At 41.3% G+C, this 24,723-nt stretch overlaps 1 protein-coding gene across 6 annotated transcripts in view; it reads right to left on the minus strand.

Moving 5' to 3' along the window:
* Positions 1-747: 747 nt before the first annotated feature.
* CBX5 (chromobox 5) overlaps positions 748-24,723 on the minus strand; it is a 44,500-nt gene continuing 20,524 nt past the window's right edge. For 2 of the 6 annotated variants that reach the window (XM_043564172.1, XM_043564176.1), the window contains 4 exons: positions 19,441-19,619; positions 13,949-14,135; positions 10,821-10,921; positions 748-9,153 (listed from right to left, as the gene is read on the minus strand). In XM_043564172.1, the coding sequence (XP_043420107.1) occupies positions 9,003-9,153; positions 10,821-10,921; positions 13,949-14,135; positions 19,441-19,577 (576 nt within the window). In that variant the 5' untranslated portion in view covers positions 19,578-19,619 and the 3' untranslated portion in view covers positions 748-9,002. Of the gene's footprint in view, positions 9,154-10,820; positions 10,922-13,948; positions 14,136-19,440; positions 19,620-19,885; positions 19,961-21,378; positions 21,750-24,723 lie in introns of those variants that run through there. The other 4 variants (XM_043564174.1, XM_043564173.1, XM_043564175.1 and 1 more) reach the window with 4 other exon arrangements.

Raw genomic sequence — 24,723 nt, forward strand, 5'->3', positions numbered from 1 at the left:
TGGAAACGAGGCCTCAGCCTTCGGGGGGTGGGGGGCAGGGGGGCGGTTGCAGTTCAGTGGGAGGAGGTCTGGCTTCTGGAACCCTTCTGGCTTCCTCACCTTACTTCGGCGAGAGTTTCTGCCTGTCTCCATTAGATTGAAAAGCGCATCAGGCTTTTACTAATTAATAATTATAAACTATTATTTAACATACTTTCCTCCTAATCCAACTTCTAGTTGCTACCTACCCCCACTCCACCACGTTCCTGACCCACAATCAGGTCCTCAGAGAAACAGTTTCTTTGGCACTTGTGAAGCATATCAGAAAAGATAATAAAATAGCTATATTTACAAGCTCACGCACATTGGGATTTTCAAGCCTGATTTAGATGGTCAGTATGGTTTTCCACAAATTTTCATAACCAGGAGCGGACTCTTCTGGGGGTCCCTGGGAGGCTGAAGGCTAATATTTACTCTCTGGGCCACTAGCATAGCGCTGAGTGCATCCAGAGACCAGGAAGGCAGTCTCAACAGGTTATTAGGGAATAGAATAGGGAACAGGATACATGGTCTCTTATTCCCTCAGGCTTGCGCCACCCTGTGGCGATTTGCAGAAAGTCAGAGACCAACAATCCTCAGGAAAAAAGCCCTTGTTCTGGAAGTCTCGCAGCTCTTTCAGAAAGACATTTGTGACAACTAGTTGACATTCCAGGGCCCAAGTTAAGGAAAGGTGTCAGACCCGCATCTTCAAAACCACCACTCAGGATCCATATTTGAAAAGCAACCATTTATTAGAACCAATACAAGAGTATGAAAAGAGGGAAAAGAGGGTGGAAGAGGGGGAGAGAATGAGGTCTGCATCAATGTCAGTTGTGGAAACACATAAATTGCCTACTTTTAAACATTTACATTTAAAAGGCGAACATATATATATATCACTTATCCTAAAAAAATAAAAAAAATGAAAAGCAGACATGTTTGGCTGAACTAAAACCAAGAAACACAACCAAAACTCCCCCACAAACCAAAAAGATCCATAGAGAATTCAACTTCCCATTTTTCCACTTAGAAATCTGGCTACCAAGTGTGATGTGTTTTGTGACTCAGGATGGGACAGAGTGCGGAAAGAAGCCCAGCCTCTTGAGTCTCTCGGATCCCATCCTGTGAGAAAGGGCAAGGGCTGCTGGGCCACGGGTGAGTCAACTCCTGGCTACTTGGCAGGAGGCAGGAGGTCAGACTGTGCGCTCTCCACCCTCCAGAACTCCACAGAACCACCTGGTGCCGCCAGCGCTGAGTGAACAAAGTCCACGGAGCGCGGAGAACCGGAATGTGACTGCAGCAAGGGGCCAGGACCTTGTGCTTTTCCATGGGTTACACATCTAGGGCCAAGGAGAGGGGAAAGGAGAAAGAGCCCTGTGGGGAAGAGCTGGCTGAGCCCACATCTGGGCAAGTAGAAAGTGTCCAAAGTTTTCCCAAACCAGAGGAAAAAGAGGTCAAGGTCAGATTCAGACTGTGGACACTGAGAAAAAGAGGACAAATGAGTACAGTAAGTTGGATGAAGCTTTAAGGAGTATCACTGCCTCATTCTGAGTGTTAAATGTATCTCTAGACAAAAACTTTCCCACAGTGGCTCTTTTGGTAGGGGATGGACAAAGTGGTTATGTTTATTGAACCAGCTGGTTCCTATGGAGAGGCGAGGGTGCAGTGATTCCATTCAGGGGGCAATAAAATCAACGCTATAAATTCAGCCCACTGTGTTCATTTTGCTCCTGAGACAGCTGGAGTCTGCTCCAATCCCATGGGGAACAGGACCTTAACACCCAACCTGCAGAAACAAGCAATAGCGTCCCTGCCTCGTGGTTCCCTAATCCAATACTCTTGGGTCTGGAACAGCCTCTCTTCGTGGATGCAAGACATAGAAAATACTAGTGCCTTCCCCCATGACATCCTAAGTCTGGACTATTAAGACTCCAACATTCACAAAAACACTGTCAACATCTGAACTAGCAGCTTTGATGAGGGGTGGGGGTGGGGGGCAGAGAACTTGCCGAGGTCACTGGCAGTTCCAACCTTGGGACAGCTCAGTGAGAACTAAAGCCCGTGTCAGGCCTAGACTTTAGACTTCGGCTCAAGGCATCCTCCAGCGAGGACCCTACGGTACTCTACCAACTTTGATTTACAATGCCTCACAACACCCCTGTGAGGTAGGTCAGTATCATTAACCCCATTTGACAGATGGGGAACTGAGGCATTGGAAGGAGTGACTTGCCCAAGGTCAGCCATTATGAATCAGTTGAGGAGGTTGGCACACGTAGTCAGCATCCACTCAATTCTTGTTCCACTCCCCAGGGCATTTTACTTCTTAGGGCGCACTTGCAAGCAAAAGAAGTCAGCAGGTACACCTTACACTGCAAACTAGATGATCTCCATCAACCCACAAGTATTAACAGAGGGCCTATTCTTTATCTGGCATAACACAAGGAAGCTTGGAGACACAAACTGCTTCTGAAAGTCACGTGTTAATGGATATTCTGCAAATAAAATTCCATTTCAAGCATTAAGGGCATGAATTCTTTCATAAAGAAATATTCACTTTATCGTTAAGAGGTGAAGGACTAAGTCACGCTGATTTCCCAGAGTTCTGAGAACCCCTACTCCTAAATCCTGAAATTCAAGAACAAAACCTCATTAAAACAAGAACCTTGTCCCCAGCGGTGATCTTGATCGTGCGTGGAATTGCAAGGTTGGGAGGGGAGGGGGTGGGGGGCAAGATTAGCAACAACAGTGCCGGTGGCAGCAGCAGTCCCTATGGGACGAGGCAGGAGGCAGGGATCCTTCTGCTGCCACTGTCCTTCCCCTCAATGGCCACAAGGCATCTTTCCAACTTTCTGTCCCAGCCCAACCTCCGGAGTTGCAGTATCTTCATGAATGGCTCTCAAAATTAAGGATATGAACGGTGACCCCTAGTTTTCCATTCAGGGAGAAGGGATGAAGTGTTCTCTAGAACTACTTGTAAGACTCTCATAATATTCTTTAAAATCCTGACAGGGGCCTAACTTTTTGACAAAAGAAAGCTAAAAGGAAAAGCACTTTCCCCCCTCCTTTGGACTACGGCTGGACTCTGGTAGTAATGATTATGACCCTTGTCCTAAAACTAGGGGGAAAAAAACTAAATACACAGTCAGTCCTAGCTTTGAATCAAATCCTAAAGCTACTGGAAACTGCAAAACACGGACTTGAGCCTTACAAGTGCTGTGACACAATTACACTCTATCTTCTCGGGTCTCCTTAAAGAATCTCCAGGCAGGAAGCCCCTCTTTTCCTCTGTGCCCCCACTCACAGTAGCCAGAGTAGCTGGACTCTTAACATACCTCAGAAGCTCAAAGAATGATTTGCCAACACACATGGTATAATGTCCACCAGGGTTACTCTAATGCCAGGAAGGACTGACCATCCCAAGATCTAAATATACACCTTTTTTTACTCCTGACCAACACTGGACAAGCCCAGGTGATGGTAATATTCAAGACTGATTAAAATGACAATGACAGTTCAGGTTCAGTCTGTTTGCAATTCCTCAAAAAGTGTGATGAACTGGCCGCTGGCGCCTAGATCAACTGTGAGGTCATACTTGTCAATGCCAGGGGACAGACAGCTCTAGCGTGCGCGCACGCTCGCTCTCTCTCACTCACACACAAACAGACTGGCAAGATAAAAAGTTCATTGCATTCAATTTAGCCTAATTTCTTGATAATAGTTTCCTATTAGATTTTCCGATTAATACTGATGGCTCTTACCTAGGCTGTGATAATTAGGTTTTGATCTATTGTGACATTAATGATCACAATCAGTTGACTTTGAAATTGTCTTAATTAATGGCTCTTCCCTCCTCAGCTGCCTCCAGTGCAGGTTCTATCCCCTCCCCCCACCGCCGTGTTTTAACTCTTTCTTACTGATCCCAGAGACAAATAGCAGTGGAGGATCACTTCCCATAAACCAAGATTTTAAGCTATTTTAAAACATTTCTCTGACAGAAGAACAATACGAGATGACGAAATGAGGATCTGGATGAAAAGGCAAGAGAATGTGCTGTCAAGGCATAGAAAAAACTCCATGTTAGAAAACCACCAAAGTCAAGCATGATGTTATAGAGTGGCAATGACAAGTTGAAGTCACTCTAAAAAGACAAGATGAGGTAGTTTACAATTCAAGAAATCCAGCACAAGCACAAAGAAATTAGAATTGTCTTTATGAAGCTATCCAAAGAACCTGCACATTGTAATTTTCCAGAACAGTTACTCTTCATTCCTGGGAATTGTACCAAAGTTAGTCAATTCTCAGTTACCCAGGCAGCGAAAAGTATCTTTTTCTTGTGGTTATACGGTTCAGAACGGAGAATTTTCTTATGGTTAAACTGGTTCTTAACAGGGCTAGGCCTCACCCTCGACTTCCCTAGATTAATTATATCCGAAACTTCAGGGTATGTGCATTTCCAGGACAGAAATCACCACCCTGTAGTGTTAAATAAAACTACACTGCACAGAATACATGGCTCACATGTTAGATGTGCCCCAAGCCTTCTCTGTGGCTAATCTCTTGTCACTGAAAAATATGTCCTTGTTTCAGAGTTAAAGCCAACCTCACGTTAATTCTTCCAAAAGGGATGAGAAAATGAAAAAGGTGTCAGCAACTCTGATGGCAATAAGTGTTACAGAACCCACAATAATGTCACCAACACTGAACTGGATATGCAACACAGATAATACGCTTTCCACAAACAAGGATTCACTAGATCTTAAGAAATACTTCGGCAAAGAGCCTAAAACAGGGATCAAAATGAGGGGTTCTCAATCCCCACTCACCTGTTTTCTCTCTCAGCGACAGCATTTCTAACCAACCTTCAGTTATCCTTATCTTCTGGAATAAAGCAAGTCCTTGTTGTAGTCCATCTATGGCCTCTTAGCTCAGTTCGTCCAAGGTCACAGGTCTTTTCCACATATGAATCAACTGTCACCCTCCTACTGCCCCCAAGTCAGAAATGTGTCCCCATTTATGGTATTTATTACACTGAACTATTCACAATCAGTTCATCCCACATCAGCATCAAGGTTAAGGCCAGAGACTGCATCTTCTTGAACTTTGTACCCCCAAGGCCAAAAAAATGCTTGTTGAATAAAAAGAATGTTGACGTACACTCAGGTGGCTGGAATATGGACAATTCAATACAAATCCACTATTATTAATTGGGTGGGGACACTGATTTCTGAGCATATACTCCTGGATGCAACGCTGGTAATCTCTCTGTTTTTGAAAACGTAACTGTTACGATTAGCGGTAAAGCCAGCATCAAACTCGAATACACTGGATCCAGACCATTCCTCTCTCCACCCTGCCACAGGTATGCTTACCTGGCGGTTCGATTACAAAGGTACAGATCGCAACAGTGTGATTTTTACTCTAAGAATCTAAACCAAAAGGATGGAATCATGGTGCAAAATGAGCTTTTCCTTTGACCTCATTTGTGAGAAACAACTTCCACATTTCAAATCTGATGACATAACTCTTCCTGGGGTTCTCATGGCATTGCGAAGTAGTATTTTAGGCCCTCAAATTCAAACCCTAAGGGCAAAAACTGCTCCTCAGCCCAGACACAAGATAGATCCCTCTGACCCCTGACCGTTTAGGGAGCTGGACTAAATGCCAAGCCAACAGAATCACAAGATGAAAATCCCAAGCACCTTCCCAAAAGCCCTAGGATCTGACCTGAACAGATGGAAAATGGCCTCCAGGAGGCCAGCTACAGAACAGAAATGAAGAGAGTTAAGAATAACCTAACTGCCCAAGCTATGGAAACAGGACTAATCTTTCATCACCAATCAAAAGCAGTTCAGATATGGCTGTGAGACAGCCAAGGACCACCTAGACTTGTGAGCATCAAGGAATACCACCGGCTCAAATGCTCCCTTGAGCAGATGAAAACTGGGCTGCAGAGGGAAAATGATACGGCCCTCTCCAGGTTAAAAATGGGTGCTTCCATCAGGACCGATGTTCCTAACAGCTAATCCTAACATGAGGGCATTGGCCCAGAGCTCAGGGCTCAGAAAAGCAGCTACCCTGACCTTGGTAAACTCTGCTGGGCAAGACTCTGCTACTTTCTGTGGAAAGGAAGGTCCTTGAATGTTGATTACAAGAAGAAATTCAGCATCAGAAAGAGGTTTTGAAAGAAGACTAAACACAGGAAAAACATATTTCGAGTACCTGAGACCTAGATGTTTAGGAGTGCTTAGCCCATGGCTACTAACTCTTCTGAGGAGAAAGCCCCATGAAAACAGGTTTCCCTTTGAGACTGCAATTCTGCAAGGGCCAGCACAGCTACTCAGCACTAACAAATGCTGGGGGCACAGGCGGGCATCTGGTTTCCTTTCTGTTGAGGGCTGAAATCAATACTGGCCCCTGGCTCCCTACATTCCTACCGAAGCAGCTGTGGGTAGTCAGGGAAAACAACAAAAATCGTGCTGGCAGCACTCAGTACAAGACCATGATTCAATAAACTGTGAACAGAAAACATGGAGTGAAGAGTAAGGTTTTAAAGGGCTGATGAGTTGTAGATGATACTTCCTTTGTTAAAAGAAAATCAGGTTTTGATGAGTATCTTAAATATTACCTATAACCACGGCAACCACATGCCCCAGGTTTCTCAGGACCAATCTCAGCACAAAATAATTCCATGGTGTTCTTTGTCCAATGCTAGGTCTTGGTCTTAAAAATACCGTCACTGTAGTTTACAGGCCCACTGCTCCTGGGAGGCACACTGGCTACATGGATAAGGGGTGATTTTCTCCACCTGCAAATCAACAGACCCAGATCACCTCCTGAGGGGCTCTGGCCTACTTTTGTCTTATTCTTGTCTACCCTAATTGATATTCTTGGCTCTTTGTAGGACAAATTTGTTTCCTGACCATCCTTTCTTTCTTTTAGATGCCCATCAGATTAAGTACTAAGCAATTATCTAGCACTTGATCTAGACCTTGAATTCTTTCAGAGTAAAGAAAGATGGAGATAAAAACTCCTACCCACTTGAGCTATGGGTTAGGAGTTCTCACCCAATCACATTACCATTCAGAAGGATTTTCCTGGATGACTTAAACCAAAAGCTTCATTGTTCCAGTCTGTCATGTCACTGCAGCAACAGCTGTCTTCTCAACTGTGCAGTATAATTTTTGACATAATTTATACAAGCACACAGAATTCAATCAGCAGCTGAGCAGGAAAGCAATGGTAACAAATGCTATGAATGGGTATATGATTTGCATATTATTCAGCTCATCTGTGGACTGGAGCAATCTATCCATTCCCCCGATTACTCTGAATCATCTAGAAATGGCTGAATGCTCCTGGCCAGACAGCTACATGTTTTAAAAATCAAAAGCAACAACAAAAACAACCTCAATGGCTGGTGAACTCTAGAGTTAAGGCTATTTCAAGCATTTATTCTTAATTCCTCAGCTTTGGACTGGGACACAGATGCTCATAACCCTGCTATTTCCTTACTTTTAGTCTTGTTTCTCTAGCCACCCTCCCCCCCCCCCCCCCCAACTGAAAGAAAATGGTTAAAGAGAATTAGGGCATTTCTTGGGGCACAAAGGCAGAAGGATATGGTAATAATCTCTCAATATAATGGCAAAGCAGGAGGAAGCCAAAAGTGAAATCTTTTGCTGAGTAGGGACAGAAGGTTGTGCCAGCATGCTAATGCCAGGGCCTGTCACTCTAAGGTGATAGTCTTCCACAGAAATGCATTTTTAAAAATAAGATACAACAAAGAGTTTGAGGGTGGAAAAAGGGAAGAGTATTATAATACTTTGGGGACTCTTGGTGGCAAATCCAGGAGTCAACAAAGCAGGAAATTTAGGACTATAAACACTATGAATATTTAAAATTTGATGTTGTGGCCGATGGCTCCCCTCCAAGAATTCCCCACTGAAAATAATGGCATGGAGGGGACACTTGGGTCCACGGAGAAGTGAGATTCAGGTCTGAAGCCTCTTTGGTAACAGGAATGCTTTGGGAGGCCACAAAAGTTGGCAGGGCTGGAGGGTGCCTAGCACCTTGGCACAAGCAAGCACCAGGCAGTCACTCACACCTACATAAATATATAGTCCAAATGTGAGGGATGGAAGGAAATAATACATATATACCATATGTGATAATAAAGACAATTATATCCTACCCCATCATCCTCATGTACTAATAGCTAAAAATCTCCACAGTTAATATTCTTGTCATTGTATGACCGACTGACTACACCACCTTGCAGAAGTAGAATCAAGGATTGATAAGAAACAAGGCCTAAAGTCCTGGAGCTAAGAGTGCCTTGACAAATTTGAGTGTAAAATTTCAAGTCCTCCAAAGGATGGAGCTATTCTGGGAGGATGAGTGGGGATGAACAACAGAGGGTGGCCCAGAAGACCACACCAGGAACCCTGTATTCTATTGGGTAGAGCTGAATGAGGTTGGGAAAGCCCCAACAGGTAGGCAGTTGCTATTGGCTTTTTAAAAAGATGGGAACATCTTTTCCATCCCAACATCTCAAAACAAAAGCTAGCTGGTCATCAACATGTTCTAAGAACCAAAGCAAGAAACCAAAATTCATCATCATTATAACAAAATCCCCCAATCTAAAAAGCAACTAACCCTGAAAAGATCAAGACTCTAAGATGTTTAAAAAGTTAAAACTCATCTTGAGGTCACAGGGGAGCAGAAGGAAGAGATCAGGGCAAAGGAAAAAATTGTGGGAATTACACACAGTATGTAAATGCCTGGTCTTCACAGAGAGACACTTATCATGAATCAGACCATCAGTTATGTTACAAGAGAACCAATACCAACATTTCTCCTGTGGAGCACAGTGATAAGCACATTTTTTATGGATGTGTTTAGGATAGAACAGGGTGGGCAGAAGGGAGAGGAGGCAGGGAGGTGAATGTATTATATACAAAGAGAAATGACAGAGACCACGCCCTCCTTTAGCTCTTTGCTGTTTCTTTCTCTTTGTTTTCCGCGTCCTCAGGATAGGCATGCCACGTCAGTCTCTCTTCATAAAATGCTATCACAATCTGTGGACATTTTACATTAGCTTCTTTTGCAAGAACCAGGTCTGCTTCATCTGTGTCTTTCCTGGAGAGAGAGAATACGAGACTTAGAACGAGAGGAAGTAAGAATGAGAGATAATCTATCTAAACCAAGGTTTATGTTGTTATATGGATTTAACGGACTTGATTTCCTCTCCATCTTGATTTCAAGGTGAGAAGGACCCTAACAGCTCAATATTTTCAAGGAGAAATTCAAGTAAATAAAAATTACCAGGGAGTATCATTTAACTACCACATCAGACAGAAACAGAAGTCTTCAGCTAGAACTTAGATGAAAAACAGAAGGCTTAATCAAAAGGCTGAAAATGAAATTATATAAATTTCGCTCCTGTAATTCTGATTTGTGTGTATGAGCATGTGAGTGAACACACGATCAAACCTACATTCAGTCCTATTGATTATGCACAGATTGATCAACCCAGTTTCTGGATCATCTGAGTGAAAAGGTCTTAACCTTCCTCATCTTGTGGCCTTTTAAACACTCATTGTCCTTTTGGAGAGAACTATGGATTGGAATAATAAGAAAACAGAAATTTAAGTCAGCAACAGTACTTATACAAGGGAGAATAAAGGAGAATGTAAAATTTAGTCACTAAAATGAAATGTAGGAATTAACTGCAAATTTCAATTATCCAAGTTTACAAAGGCTCTACTACCATGTAGGACAGAAAAACACAGCAAGTCTTAACCAGGATTCCAAATCGAGAAAAAAAATATTTTAAGTTAAAATTCCACCGACACTTGAGCAAAGACAACTACCTCCTTTTCTAGAAAACGGAGATATTTAATTCATAGAGGTAAGTATTACAGATGAAAAGAGGAGGGAAAAACACACAGCTCAGAGCAGATACTCAAATTTGGACTGCGGTGGGGAAAAAAAGCGAGTTAATATGTGAATGTAAATCGTGTAACGCATATGGCTGAGTGGGAAAAGCAGTCAATACAGCTCCTTACTTCTGACAGAGTATAATGATTCTTCAAATCTAGGCTTCTGGGTAATTTACCAGCAAAATTTCGATCAGATAAAATATTAAACCTTTTGATTCTACAACTTTTAAGGTAAATTAGCTTCCTCAGCAGCAATGCGGCATGAAGCCTCTATTTAGAGACCAAGCTTAAATCACAAGCCCAGAATACTTGGAAACAGAGAGGTGGTGAGGGCCACACCATAAATCACCCTGTCTTTAAGAAACCAAATTGAGGGGAAGTAACTACACTTTCCTCTAAGAGACATTCCCTCCACCGGATGAAATAACTTATGCTTTGGCTAGTATTAGTCTTAAAGCTTTTTGTTGAGATTATTTTTCTCTTTTAGACATCATTCAGTTGTTTTGATCCTCAGTGATGGCAGAAAGCCTCACTCAACTCCCATCTCATGGCCACAGGCTCATGGTCTGATGGTAAATGATTCAGAACTGTGTAAATAAATGGTTAGGTCATGTCTATAGGGTTCCTACCTAAAGCTACCTTAGGTATTGGGGCTAATGTAATTTGGCTTAATACCAAAGCTTGGGAATATCTTAAATTCATTCTCGATCATAATTCCCGTTAATACTAATAGGTGATATGAGCCAAAGATCTTTGACAATCAAAATTCTTCGTTGGGAAATACTCGGTCTTCCCTATCTTCCATACAAACTCAAGTCACTGGCAAAGAAACACAATTGTACACTGAGGCCCAATCTCTCTCACCATTTCATTAGGAACATTAAATCGCCACAGGAATCTGTCGCCCCAATGATCTTTTCTGGTTCCAGTCCTCTCTCAAAGCCCCGAGCGATATCATTGCTCTGCTATAAATAGAAGATAAAGAAAGTTTACAGCTTGGAGAAGAGTAAAAAAAAACCCTGTTTCTCAGCTCAACAAAGCACAACCTAAGTTCATTTTGTCACCAATTCAAAGAATTCTTAGAACTTAAGAAATACAATAGTGGGCCAGCCAGTGACAGTGATGCTAAGGGGTATTTTTGTAAGAAGATGCAGTTGTCTTTCTAATACTCCTTCACAGGATTAGGAAATGGCCCCCAAAACTCTTTCATATCCCGTAAGACATCCTGAAATCATCATCTAGGAACTCATCTAACCCTGTAATCAAACCTCCTTGATATTATGAATTGACTACCCCTACAATGCTGCTTCCAAGATGATAAACAAGTCCATGCTTACCTGAACTAAACCCTTTTTCACTTTATAAACTTCAAATATACTACCTCTTAATTTTTTAGACATTTAGTTTAACAGTCACCGATATTTCTAATACTTTTTTTTTCTTTAACATAGTCCTCTATATGTATGAAAGAACAGCGGTAAGAATGATTCAAGGCAGTACCATAAAACAGCAAATTTCCTTCAGAGCTCACATACTGCAATACCCACATGCTTGGAGAAGAGGGCCTGGTCTATGCCCATCCCCTCCTGAAGGAGAGAACAGAACTGTTCATTAGAGAACAGAACTGGACAGTGATTTAAAACAAACTGATCGTTTTCTAGATTACTCAAACTTGGCCAAAATGTAATCATGCAATCAAGACAAGAGTACACCCAACTCAAGGGTGATGGCACTGGTTGAGAGCAAAATGGTGAAATTTTAGACAAACCAGGTAATTTTAAAAACTTTATTATAGAAAATAATGCAAGCTTATCTAGTGGCAACATAAAAAAGATTTAGAAAGACTGCCCAAATGAACTAAATCTCTGATGTCTGATTTTCATAATAAAATCTCTTTGATCTGACATTCACCCTGCTTTTTTCTGAGATACAAAGTATTCAGGATCCAGGTGGTCCCCAAAGATACCAGAACCCACACTGGGAAGGAAATTCCATGCACGGATCAGGGGAGATACTGACTCAAAAACACAGCCTCTTTTGGGGGCGCTTAAGGGGAGGAGGTTCCCAGATGTGCACACAGCTGCTCACAGCTGGAATGCTGGCGCACGAACTGAGTCGTAAATCATAGCTGGCGGCTGAAAACAGTTTGCCACATAGGGAGGGAAGGGAAGAAAAATGTTCAAGCTGCTGAAAAGGAGCCGAGGCGAGGAAAATGCTAAAATCATCACACAGGCAGTAATCTTAAATCAGGCATAATGCCGACTAACAAATTTCTTCTGCAGTGGTCTAAAGAAAGAAACGTAATCCCCTCCTGTATCTTTAAAACATACAATCACCTATCTTTCTGGCTGCCTACCTGACAGCCGGGAGCACTGCTGAGAATGCTGTCAGGGGCCCCAGATGAACATTACAACGTAAGGGACGTGTGGGGGTTGTTTTCAAGGTCAGTGGCATCAGAACCTGGCCTCGGAAGACAACTCTCTATGCTGGCCAGTAGGTCTAAGCCAGATTGTTCCTTTTCAAAAGGACAGAAACCTTATGTTGAGGAAAAACAAACTATATGGCACAAATGGCTAGTCACAAGTCTTACACTGTGCCATTTGGTCTCTTTACTTACCTAGAAAATGAATCAAATGACAAAAAAACAGAATACAAAGGACTAATAAAAAAGGAAAAAAAAAAAAAAAAAGAACCAAGTCTTAGCTCCTTAGAGAAGGGAAGGCATTCTCAAATCCTCATCAGTACACTATACCATAATGATATACACCCCTCACCAGAATAGTTTTAAAAAATAAGGTTGTAAAAAATAAAATTAATCAGGGAAACAAATAAGGAGACAAACACAAACCCAGAGTCCACTTTCACTTGTAGCTTCCAATCTTTTACTCTTATTTTCAATTCTTTTGGAATGCTGATCTCCCATTTTCTCTATCACTTATATATAGGTCCTTGATGCCTAGGGTCTGACCCACAGAAATCTAAATGTAATTGGTCTGGGGTGCATCTTGGGTACTGGATCTTTTCTTTTTTTAAGCCCCCACCCCCACCCCTGGTGATTCTAATATGCAGCCAGGGCTGAGAACTAATGTTCTAGAAAAATGGGTACCAAGTAGAATGAAGATAAATAGAGACGCTTATGGCAGTGATGCTGAAGATTCAGAAGTGGACTTATGCTTTTATTTTATTAAACGTTAAGGGTATGATACATCCTTCACCACAAAAGGCTTCATAACCTTGAAATAAACGAGTGGAAGCTGGTGGGGTGTGTGTGTATGTATGTGTGTGTACACAGATGAAAAAAGAGAGGTAAGAACAGTGCTTATGCTAGTTATTTGAAAGCTGAAGATCAGAAGGATTAAAGCAACTGAATCAACCAATATTTCATAAACACACTTTCCAAACTGAACAATAAAAAGATTCAAGAGATGAAAATTAATTTATTTGGAATATGTGGAATAAGATCAAAAGAGAAAATACCCATGCCACTGAACTGTACACTTTAAAATAGTTAACTGTATGTTATGCGAATTACACCTCAATTTTAAAAAGCAAGAGAATATAAAAGTTTGAAAATAAGTGCTACCTTTGGAACAAAAGGAAAAAAGTAAAGTAGTAAACATTTTAAGGCCCTTTTTGTAGACTTAAAAATGTCAAGTCCCTCCCCATCTAAGATAACCTAGCTGCCTTACTCATGGAAAAGACAGGGAGTGGCTGCCTGTTTTAGAGGGATTTAATTTTGCCACCTTAATACAATTCAGTGAAACGCATACAGTATTACATTTCTCCATTTCTCACTCAGCCAGGAGGGGGCGCTGTAGTCAATAAACATATCTCCCTGGAAGTTCTTTTGTTCAACAAATTACCTTGCAGACCATCCTTAGAAAAGAAACAACCATAATAAGCCTGGGGGGGGGGGGGGGGCGGGGCGGCAGGGGGAGGGGGGGCGAGTGGCAAAACAATTGTTTGTGGGGAAAAGGGAAAAGGAAGCTTACCTCTCTCTTTTTTTTGGATTTGATATCATCAGCATTGTTCGAGAAATTGGATTTCCTCTTGTTACTTTCTGACTTCTCCCTGGGTTTGTTATTTTCACCCTCCTTCATCTTCTTATACTTTTTCATAAACTCAGAAATTAGCTCAGGGCAATCCAAATTTTTCTCAGGTTCCCAAGTATTGTGCTCCCTGGGCACAAAGAATGGAAAGAAAAAGAAAAAAAAAAAGGAAAGAATGAAGGGGAAAAAAATCGAATGCTTTCTTAAAGACAAGTAGGCAAAACGAAAAAAACCCTATACTTAAAAGAGATTAATAAATTTGATCCCAGGATCTATCCAAGAGAAATGAAAAAATATATCCACAAAGAAACTTGCACACAATTACTTATAGCAGCATTTTAGTAGCCAAACACAGAAAACAATTCAAATGTCCATCAACTTGTGAATGGATGAATAAATGCGGTATATCTACACATAATAATACTATTCAGCAACAAAAGAAACGCAATACTAATACATGCCACAATATGAAAGAACCTCAAAAATAATAAGCTGAAAGAAACCAGATGCAAAAGGCTATATATTATTGGATTCCATTTATATGAAATGTCTACTAAAGACACATTTAGAGACTAAAAGCAGACCAGTAGTTCCTCGGGGCTGAGGTTTGGGATTAACTACAAATGAGTTCAAGGGCATCTGGGGAGATTATAGAAATTCTAACAGTTGAGTGTGGTAATTAATAGTGGCTACACAACTCTATGAATTTACTAAAATTTGTTGAATTGTACATTTTCAATGAATGAATTTTATGGTATGTAAATTATACCTCAATAAAGCTTTTAAAAACTCAAACATGAATTCTGCTTTTAAGTGGCAAAATGTGATTTCATATCTATGAGAATCCTAAGGAATAACATAGTAAGACCCGCACCCCCAGTTTACACTATCTAACTTTACTAACACTAACTTTACTTATTTTGAAGAAATATCAACAATTATTGAAGGACTGAAAATAATTATTAAGAAAAAAGGTAGTGACGGCTTCAATCATTAGAATACAGGCAAATGGTAGGAAGACAACTCAGAAGTGGGATTTGGAATGTATTATTCAATGCTATGGATTCAAGACTACTGTTACTAGTCAATATACATTTTTATATTAATAAAAAAACCCAAACTGAATAAATGAGTTTAATTAAACTTGGATCATGGGAGTCCCATTAAGAGAAAAACAAACAGTTATTATTCACAGAGTTGTTCTATGTATTCCTGGCATGGGTTTTGGAAAACCAAACTACCAACTGTATCAGAAGCTTATGGAATCAAAGCATGAAATGTACCTACATGGGAAAAACCAGACGAGGCATCCTTTTCACTCCTAGCCAGTGGCAGAAGTTCTTTTGGTTAACAGAGTATTACTAGTTTATATTAAAGTACACCTAAAAATGTATTTTAGTTGTAGGATGATTAATGATTATATGTGAATGAAAATGATTTAAAATGTAGAAAATGATTTCTACAATCCTTTCACTGACTTGGGAAAAAATTATTTAATGTATGCACTATCATTTTAAATATTGTTTTTTAAATAAGGTGTCTTTAGATGGGCATGGTTTGAACACATGCCAGAATAACTTGACTTAAATAAGCAGAATAATGGAAAAATCTGGTATTTACTCTAGATTTAAATAACCTTCTGCAAAAAGAGCTTGAGAATAAGACAAAATGTATTTCAAAATCATCTGAGCTAAAACTAGAAAAGACTCCTTCATAGCTCTTCTTTCAGCAAAAAACAAAAAAACCACCTCATACAGTAACTTTCCCCCAAATCCACAAACCATATAGCTTACTATCCCAGAAGAAATTAAGACACCAAAAGCAAAGGCATGCCAACACTGTGACACAAGCAGGCAGACATGGGGGGATAGGACAGAGTCTCTACTGACAGCAAGGCAAGCCGGTCCTATAATGCTATAATAGGTTTATCTCTTCTCCTACCATATTAGTATTGCTGCTTCTACATCAACCAATTTTCCCCCACAAGACAGCATGATATAATTTAAAAAGAGCCTGGGCCATCAGGGCCAAGAAATCGGATACTGGATCCTTGTGCCAGCACTTAACCAGTGCCAGATGCTTACACTATCTTCGGCAAATAACTTCGCTAACTTCCTCATCTGTAAACTGAAAATACTTCCAAAGGCTGTTATGAGAATTAAAGAGAACACATGAAGTAAAATCTGACCATTGCCTAACAAGCAGTAGGTACTCAATTATAGACAATGCTGAAGTGGGCAAAATTTGTTCATCTTTAATGAAATCCTGGGCATTTCTGAGAAAGTAAGGACAATTGCTTTAATCCATCTACCTCAAACTGTCTTCCCCCCCTTTAATCTATGTAAGCTACCAGTAGCTCAAATACACATATAGTTTCAAGTACCTTTAAAACGACCAAGAGTTTCCAATGGTGATTCACTGGGCCCAATAAACACCCTTAAAATCTTTCAGTGTTATTTTCTTTAAAGTTCATTCACTTATTTAAGTAATCTCTATACCCAATGTGTGGCTCAAACTCAGGACCCCAAGAATAAGAGTCGCACACTCCACTAAATGAGCCAGCCAGGCACCCCTCCGTATTATTTTAATTCCTATTCCTTGGTCTGTCCAACTTGTATTTCTCATCTCTAAAGGATGCTGTGATACCATTCCTCTTCAGAAATATGAAGGGCATATTCTGATTGCTGTGCTACCTGTGGTGCTGTGTGCTAGAGATGCTAAGCATCCTGTAGTGCACGAGCTGTCCCACCTAAAATGCCAAAAGTGCTCCAAATGAGAAATGTTGACTTACGTACGAAATAACCTTAAGTATGTTCTATAGGCTCCTGATTCAGACCTTTGTCCAAAGACACTGTCAAAACTTCAACCTTTTTAGTATCTTGAAGCCCTACACTTTAATGTTAAGATGTTTGGTATAACAATTAGCCACAAGCGGCTTCTGAACGCTTGAAATGTGACTAGTCTGAACTGAGATGTGCTATAAAATATACATCAGGTTTTTAAGACTTAGCATAAAAAACAATGTATGATATTTTAATCTTTAGACTGATTAATGTTGAAATAGCATTTTGATACACTGTGTTAGATAAATTATTAAAATTAATTTCACTTTTTCTTTCTTCCAAGATTTCATTTAAATTCAAGTTAGTTAACATGTAATATAGTATTGGTTTTAGGAGTAGAATTTAGTGAATTTCACTCTTCTTTAATGTGGCCACCAAAAAATTTAAAATTACACACGTGGCTTGCATTAGATTTCTATTGGACAGCCACTCCAAGAAGCCTACATCACTTTCTATCAGTTCACTGGGGTTCTGAGAAATCCATTCTTTGTTATCAGGCATCCTGGGAAGGGAATTAATCAGAAATTGAGGCAAAATGTCTAACGATTACACAGCCTCACATACTTCACCTTTCAAGCTACCTCTTCTGTGCTTCAATATATGTCTAGTTCTATTTCTTGCAAAGAAGAATAATCTCCTTTAGCACTTCAGCATAAAGCCAGATACTTCCTAACAGACATTCCAATCAATACCTCAGTATCACTTGTTTTGTTTGTAATGTTTATTTATTTTGAGAGAGAGAGAGAGAGAGAGAGAGAGAGAGAGAGAGAGAAAGTGTGAGCAGGGGAAGGGCAGAGAGAGAGGGAGAGGGAAAATTCCAAGCAGGCTCCACACTCAGAGTGAAGCCTGACACAGAGCTCAATCTCATGACCATGAGATCATGACCTGAGCCAAAATCAAGAGTCAGATGCTTAACTGAGCCACCCAGGTGCCCCACTTCGGTATCATTCTTAAAGCTCATGGATTAAAGGGGAGCCTGGGTGGCTCAGTCGGTTGAGCATCTGACTTCAGCTGAGGTCATGGGCTCAGGTCATGATCTCACAGCTCGTGAGTTCCAGCCCCGCATCGGGCTCTGTGCTGACAGCTCAGAGCCTGGAGCCTGCTTCGGATTCTGTGTCTCCCTCTCTCTGCCCCTAACCCACTCGCATTCTGTCTTTGTCTCTCTCAAAAATAAATAAACATTAAAAAAAAAAAAAAAAAGGGCGGGGATGGGGGGTGATAGGTTCAGGTCTTAAAAAAAAAAAAAAAAAACCACAAAACAAAACAACCCCCAAAAACCAAGACTGATAAAGTATATTATTAATTGCAGAAACTAGGGCAATGTGTATCTGAGTGTTCACTCCATTTCTTTTGCTTCAGCTGTACATTTTAAATTAAAACAAAAAAGGGCGCCCGAGTGGCTCAGTTGGTTGAGCGTCCGACTTCGGCTCAGGTCACGATTTCGTGGTCTGTGAGTTTGAGCACTACATCGGGCTCTGTGCTGACAGCTCAGAACCTGGAGCCTGCTTCAGGTTCTGTGCCTCCCTCTTCTCTGCCCCTCCCCCTCTCATGCTCTGTCTCTCTCTGTCAAAAATAAATAAATATTAAAAAAAATTTTTTTTTTAAAATGAAATTAAAACAAAAATAAATATTGGCCCACGTGGGGGGAAATGTGGCCTCAGATTTAAGTTTCCTATTAAAATAAATCCTTCATTCTAGGTCACTTCTGAGATTCAAGGATCATTTTGAAAAACTAGGCTATGGGGTGGACAACTTCTGCTTAAACATATATATTTTAGATTAGTTATATTCAAAAGAATAGTTAACAGTAACAATTTTTAGTTATTTTTTAATGTTTATTTTTGAAAGAGGGCATGAGTGGGGGGGGGGGGGGGGGGGGGGGGGGGGGGGGGGGGGGGGGGGGGGGGGGGGGGGGGGGGGGGAGAAAGTGAGTGTGAGTGTGTCCCAAGCAGGCCCCACACTATCAGTGCAGAGTCCAACTCCAGGCTTGAACCCACAAACTGTGAGATCATGACCTGAGCCAAAATCAACAGTTGGATGCTTAACTGACTTGAGCCACCAAGGCACCCCACTTTATACTTTAAAAAGAAAAAAGAAAGATTTTATTTTTAAATAATCTCTACACCCAACATGAGGTTCAAATTCACAATCCTCAGATCAAGAGTCACGTGCTGTACCAACTGATCCAGCCTGGCACCCCAGTAACAGTTTATAGTTACACTGAACTTACCTGTCAGGCTCTACATCTACCCAACATCTCTATGACAAGTACTATTTCCTATTCTATTGAAGAGGAAAAAGAATAAGGAACTAAAACCAAGGTCACCCAGATCCTAAGTTGGGGAGCAAGAATCTGGACCCAGGCGATCTAGCTCCACATCTATGCACCTATTCACCATACTGTCTCTCAAAAGCATTATCACTAGAACCCCAGCTCCAAGGGAGAGACTTCTGTTTCGTTTACTGCTGTGTCTTCTGACTCTTAGGAGTGCGGGTGGAGAGAGGAAAAGACAAAGATGGTGGTGGCTCATGGGGAAAGAAACCAAAGGTATCCACCCGATAGAGTCCGAAGGCCTAAAAGAAGGCACTTACTCAGAAAAGCCTTTCCACTTCAGTAGATATTCCACTTGCCCCTTAACTACACGCCTGTCTAGCACCTTCTCCACGACATACTCCTCCTCATCCTCTGAAGAAGAACTGTCAGCTGTCCGCTTGGTTTTCTTGCCCATGTCGCAAGCTGTTCCACCTGAAGGACTAAGGCCACCGGGTTCCTGCAAATAGGAAGAACAAAATGGTCAGAATCCATACAAGGAGTTATAACTCTGTCACTGCTTGGGGCACCTAGGTGGCTCAGTCAGTTAAGCATCCGACTCTTGATTTGGCCCAGGTCATAATCTCACAGTTTGGGAAACTGAGCCCCACATCAGTTTGGGTTTCTGTCTCCCTCTCCCTCTCTCTGCCCCTCCCCCGCTCACTCACTTTCTCTCTAAATAAATAAATACACTAAAAAATTTTAAAAAACAAAAACAAAAAAAACCTTTGTCTCTTCTTGATGGAATGCAGGGAGTACTGTACCCCTCTCTTGGGTCTTGAAGCATTCTACAGATGATTCCTAAGAATATAAGTAAAAACTGGGTGAATCCCCACTTTCCCAACCACAACTTTCTCTTCAGCTTACAAGACCAAAATCATTATTAGACACAACTGTCTAACTCCTCTATTTTCAGATTCCAAAAGACAAGTGGTATGGTATGTTACTCCTATAACTGTTTACAACCCAGGATCTCAAAGAAATGCGGAAAACCATCAGCTTAAAAGAGGGATAGAATTAAAACCTTTCCCTACAAGGTAAGTTTCTTTATAAAAATGAAAAAAGAAAAGCCACAAATTGTAAGCCTTCCTCTGCTCTAAGGATCCTGACTAGCCTCTTAGCAGCACACAAAAAAGGCTTGGTCAGGCATCTTTCACCACTGTCTTCGGTGACCTGGTACATCTCTCCCTTAAACAAATTGAGCTTGTCCCTACATACTATCCATCAGCTTACAAAAGCAAGGCTGGCATCTCAGACACAGCAAGCCTCCTTCTTCATTTGGGGATGGGAGAAAGGTAGGGAGAAAAAGAAAATTTTATTCCATAAAATAGAAATTAGTTACTGGATTGTTCAGTAATTCTCAAGGCTCAACTAATCCAAATAGTTAAGGAGGTACCTCTCTTAACTGGAGTTGACCATGGGCCAAAGGAAGAAGAGGAGGAAAAAGAACTCTGGCCCCAGACTCACATCAACACGAAGCCTCAAAACACAGAGGAACCATTCATAGGCCCAAGGAAAGCTGAAGCAAGGCAACACAAATGGAAATTGAGTTAAGCTCAGAAAAATGCACAACTAGGGGGTACTCAACACAGAATCTAGTTTTTTAAGTTCCCATGTTGTTGTTTCCATAATCATTTTTAAGAATTCTTCTTTAACCATGTTAAATGATGCCTACAGCCTGGATTATAGAGTAGCAGGAATTGTTTTCTTAGCTGAACTCCATTTTTCTTTTCCTGCAATCTTAAAAGATTTTTCTTCACCACTTTCTAAAAATATTTCCATCCTGACTAGAAGAGGACTCCCAGGAACAAGGAAGGCCACTACTAATCCCAGAATTTTGTTCAAGTCAAGTAGCATAAAAAGTTGCATTTATCAATTTGCCTCAAGTTAGCAACATTTAAGGAATTATTCCAAGAACATCTAATTGGAAACCATGTCTCCAGAACCTATTAGCAATAGGGCTGCCCACCCAAAAAATTGTACCCATTACTGCCCTGTAATAAAACTAAGTTTTTATTAAAGTCTTTTATTTGGAAGAGGGGGTGGCAGGGGGAGAAATGTAGACAGGAGTTTCAAAATAATTTTTCCATGAATTTAGAAGAGAGTCCTAAGCTTTAAGAAAAAAAAAGTCTTATTTAAAATAAAAACAGCCTCCGACCTCACCAGAGACAGGAAATGTCATATTCCAGGGAGAGTACCCCACCCCCACCCCCACTCACCTTGGAATTTCCGGGAGCTGAGCAGTTTAGGTCAGAGCGCTGGGGTTAAAACCAGCCCCGGGTTAGATGCATGCAGTTAAGCATTGTGGCTATGGCCTCCCATGCCTCACGAGGAAAAACAAGGATTTACATATGTGTTCTTCAGTTTGAGGGAGGAAAGAGGAAAATCTCCCTTTATACCTTCATGCAGAAGAGGAGCCCCAAAGGTAGAAGATGAATGGGGGTTCCCTCCTTTACCTACCGGATCGCCCCAGTTCTTTCTTTCCCTCTGGGCTAACAGGAGGGGCCTCCCCTCCCAGGTCTGGGGCTTGGCGGGCTGGCAGCTCCCCCGCCCCCACCCAGCTGCCTGGGAGCCACTGCGCAGCTGTCCCAGCCCGTTGCCATGGCAACTGGCAGCAGTACTAGACTAAAGGGGGGGGAGCAAACGGAAAAGTTAAAAGGCTTAACTTTCCTTTTCTGTGAAGACTGGGTGGAGAAGTTGGAAGGTACTCCCTTGGCCTCAAAGCTAAGGCATTCAGAGCTCAAGGGAATCGGTTCTTGGGTTTTAAACCCAAAACTTGTACTTATTCCTCAAAGAGCACTGGGAATTAATCAATAGCATTTTAAGATCATCTAACAGGATTATACCTCAAATGGAAGGGGGAGGGGAAAGGCTAGGTCCTTGTACAACTGGAATCAGTTCAAACCACCCACCCCAACCCAGCCCAGAAGCACTTTAAACAAGGCCTTTTCTACCATCTGTCACTGAACAGTTAATTAAAATTGCTTGGGGGATGCAGGGCGGGGGGGGGGGGGGGGGGGGGCAGATAGCAGGAAAGGGGGAGAAAGGAAGTATTTCAAGACACTATACAACTTTCCTTCTTTGAGAGAATACTAGATACAGAAACAGAATCCAGACACTTGAAGCATTACCAAAGAACCTATCAACTGACATTATAGGTAGAAAAAGATTTAATCCTTCAGTAGTTTTTAAAAAGGGAGTAGTTTAAAAGTCCATCCTCACCATCGTTAAAATCATTTTCATTAGTTGTTCTTATAACGTTATGAAACAAATTTTTGAATAATTACGACCCACCCAAAGCATTAATATATAATAATTTAAAACCCTATATACCAACAATACCTAACACTTGAGAAAAGGAAGGCTGAGATAAAGAAAAGAAATACTTGGTGACTTGCAGTCCCATAAAGTGTCCTTTCTCCTGGCCCTAAAGAACACTTAGGAGAGCTCCAAAGCCCTGCTCTGCTTTTTACAATATAGGTCTTTAGAGCCAGAGATTGCTGCCATAGGAGAGTAAGAAAAAGGGACAGTCCAAAGCAAAGAACCCAAGTGAGGAAAAAGCAGAGAATTGTGATTATTTTGGTTATCAAACAGAAGAGATTACAGGGTATGAGAGTAAAGTAGGCAGTTTTTAACTACAGATTTCCTCAACTTTGAATGGACCCGTCAGGAAATTTGAGTAAAAACTGCCTTTTTGGACTCTTCCTAACTTTTTAAAACTTTTTGTAGTTAAGGGATATGAAAACAATGCCAAAGGAATTAGATCAGGGTTCTGACTCTGTGATTAACTTGCCATGTGTGATACAGAGTAAATAACTGAGATCTAACCCCAGTCACTAAAATGGGCCAAATAAATCCCCACTGCCTACCTCCTAGGGAAACAGTGAGTTTATATAGAAACCAAAGAGATGGTAAGTCCCCCAAAGAGAAGCTTTTGTAAAAATATAGGGCCAAATACAACAGCAGCAGGAAATATGTGACCTTCCAAATTCCTAAACTGTTAAACCCTATCACATGTAGTATGATAACTCAACATGTTAGTAGACATCAAGAAGAGTGTCTTTGTTAACTAGGCACCAGTAAACTAATAAAGCTTCAGAGAATACACAGGTACATTTTTTTTTTTATGTTTATTCTGAGAGAGAGAGAGAGAGAGAGAGAGAGAGAAAGAGAGACAGTGAGCAAGGGAGGTGTAGAGAGAGGGAGACAGAATCCCAAGCAGTTTCCGCAGCTGTTAGTGCAGTGCCCAACTCTGGGCTCAAACCCGTGAACTGTGAGATCATGCATGACCTGAGCCAAATCAAGGGTCGCTTAACCACTGAGCCACCCAGGTGCCCCAGGTACATTCTCTCTTAAGGGTAAAATACTTATTTTTACTTCTTAAAGCTCAGAAAAGCATTGGAGTGGTAGTATAAAAAGACTAACAGTAATTCTGTGAAGAGATAAACAACAGGAAAGAATGACAGCAACATTAATATTTTAGTGAAATCTTTTAGGAAAAAAAGTGAAATCAACAAGGAAAAGGACAAAAATATCCTGGTGTGTATCCCCTCCCTGAAACACCCGGAAATAATGTCAGATCAATTTCCTCCTTCCCCATCTTTAAGAACTGCCTAAAGGGCACATGGCTAAGGTCCTTTTCTCTTTGGGAAATGGGTTTTGTAACAGCTGACAAATCAAATTGGGCGTGATGCCAGGAGTCAGAGTCCAACCATAATATTCTGTAAAGAATGGCATGCAAGTGTCTTGTAAATCTCCTGGACAGTCACAGATCAGAAGCTGGCAAGGATGACGACATAGTTCTGATGGAATGTGTCTTATCTTAACCTTGAAGTTACAGATCTGCTCAGGAGCAGCAGTAAGAAATGAGAAATGCACTCAGACGTTGGAGGGAACATAATTCTCCTTTAGACAGTACGACCCAGTATATTAGGGTCAAATGAAACACAAAGCCAGACGGACAATTTAAGGGCTAGAGCCCGGACCAGATAAAGCATCAAGACTGGTGGTTCACGCTGAGCTTGAGAGGAGGGAGCGTTCAAGTATGAGAAATGAGACATGGCTGGCAGGATGATGGAGTGATTAAGGTAGAATCCCGATACCATGACGAAGGAAGAGAGGATGAGCCTGAGCGCAACCTTATCCTTACAGAAATCTCCATAGGAAGGGGTGAGCAGCTTCTCAAGTTTCTAGAGTCTTTCAAGCGTAACAGCTCTCGGCCCTTTCTTACACACAGTAACTCTGCTAAAGGCATCAACAGCTACAGATAGATTCCAGCAATTTAACTGCCCATCAGGATGTGAGAAAAGAGTAGGCTCCACCAACCCTTCATATCAACAACACAAGGCAAATTCACCTTACAGGCCTGAGCGCTAGGCAAAAAAAAATACCTAAACCAGGGATCTGGTAAGAAGTCAGCCTTGGAAAAACATCAAAGAGCTTTGTGGCCAGGCACAGTCAGAACCCACATTCCAAGTCGATGACAGGAGACTTCTTTAATAGATAAATCTTCGGGGGGGGGGGGAGTGAAGAGGTAAAACAGAAAGAGAAGAGGGACAAAAAAA

This window comes from Prionailurus bengalensis, chromosome B4 (genome assembly GCF_016509475.1).
Source record: "Prionailurus bengalensis isolate Pbe53 chromosome B4, Fcat_Pben_1.1_paternal_pri, whole genome shotgun sequence".
Lineage (NCBI taxonomy): Eukaryota > Metazoa > Chordata > Mammalia > Carnivora > Felidae > Prionailurus > Prionailurus bengalensis.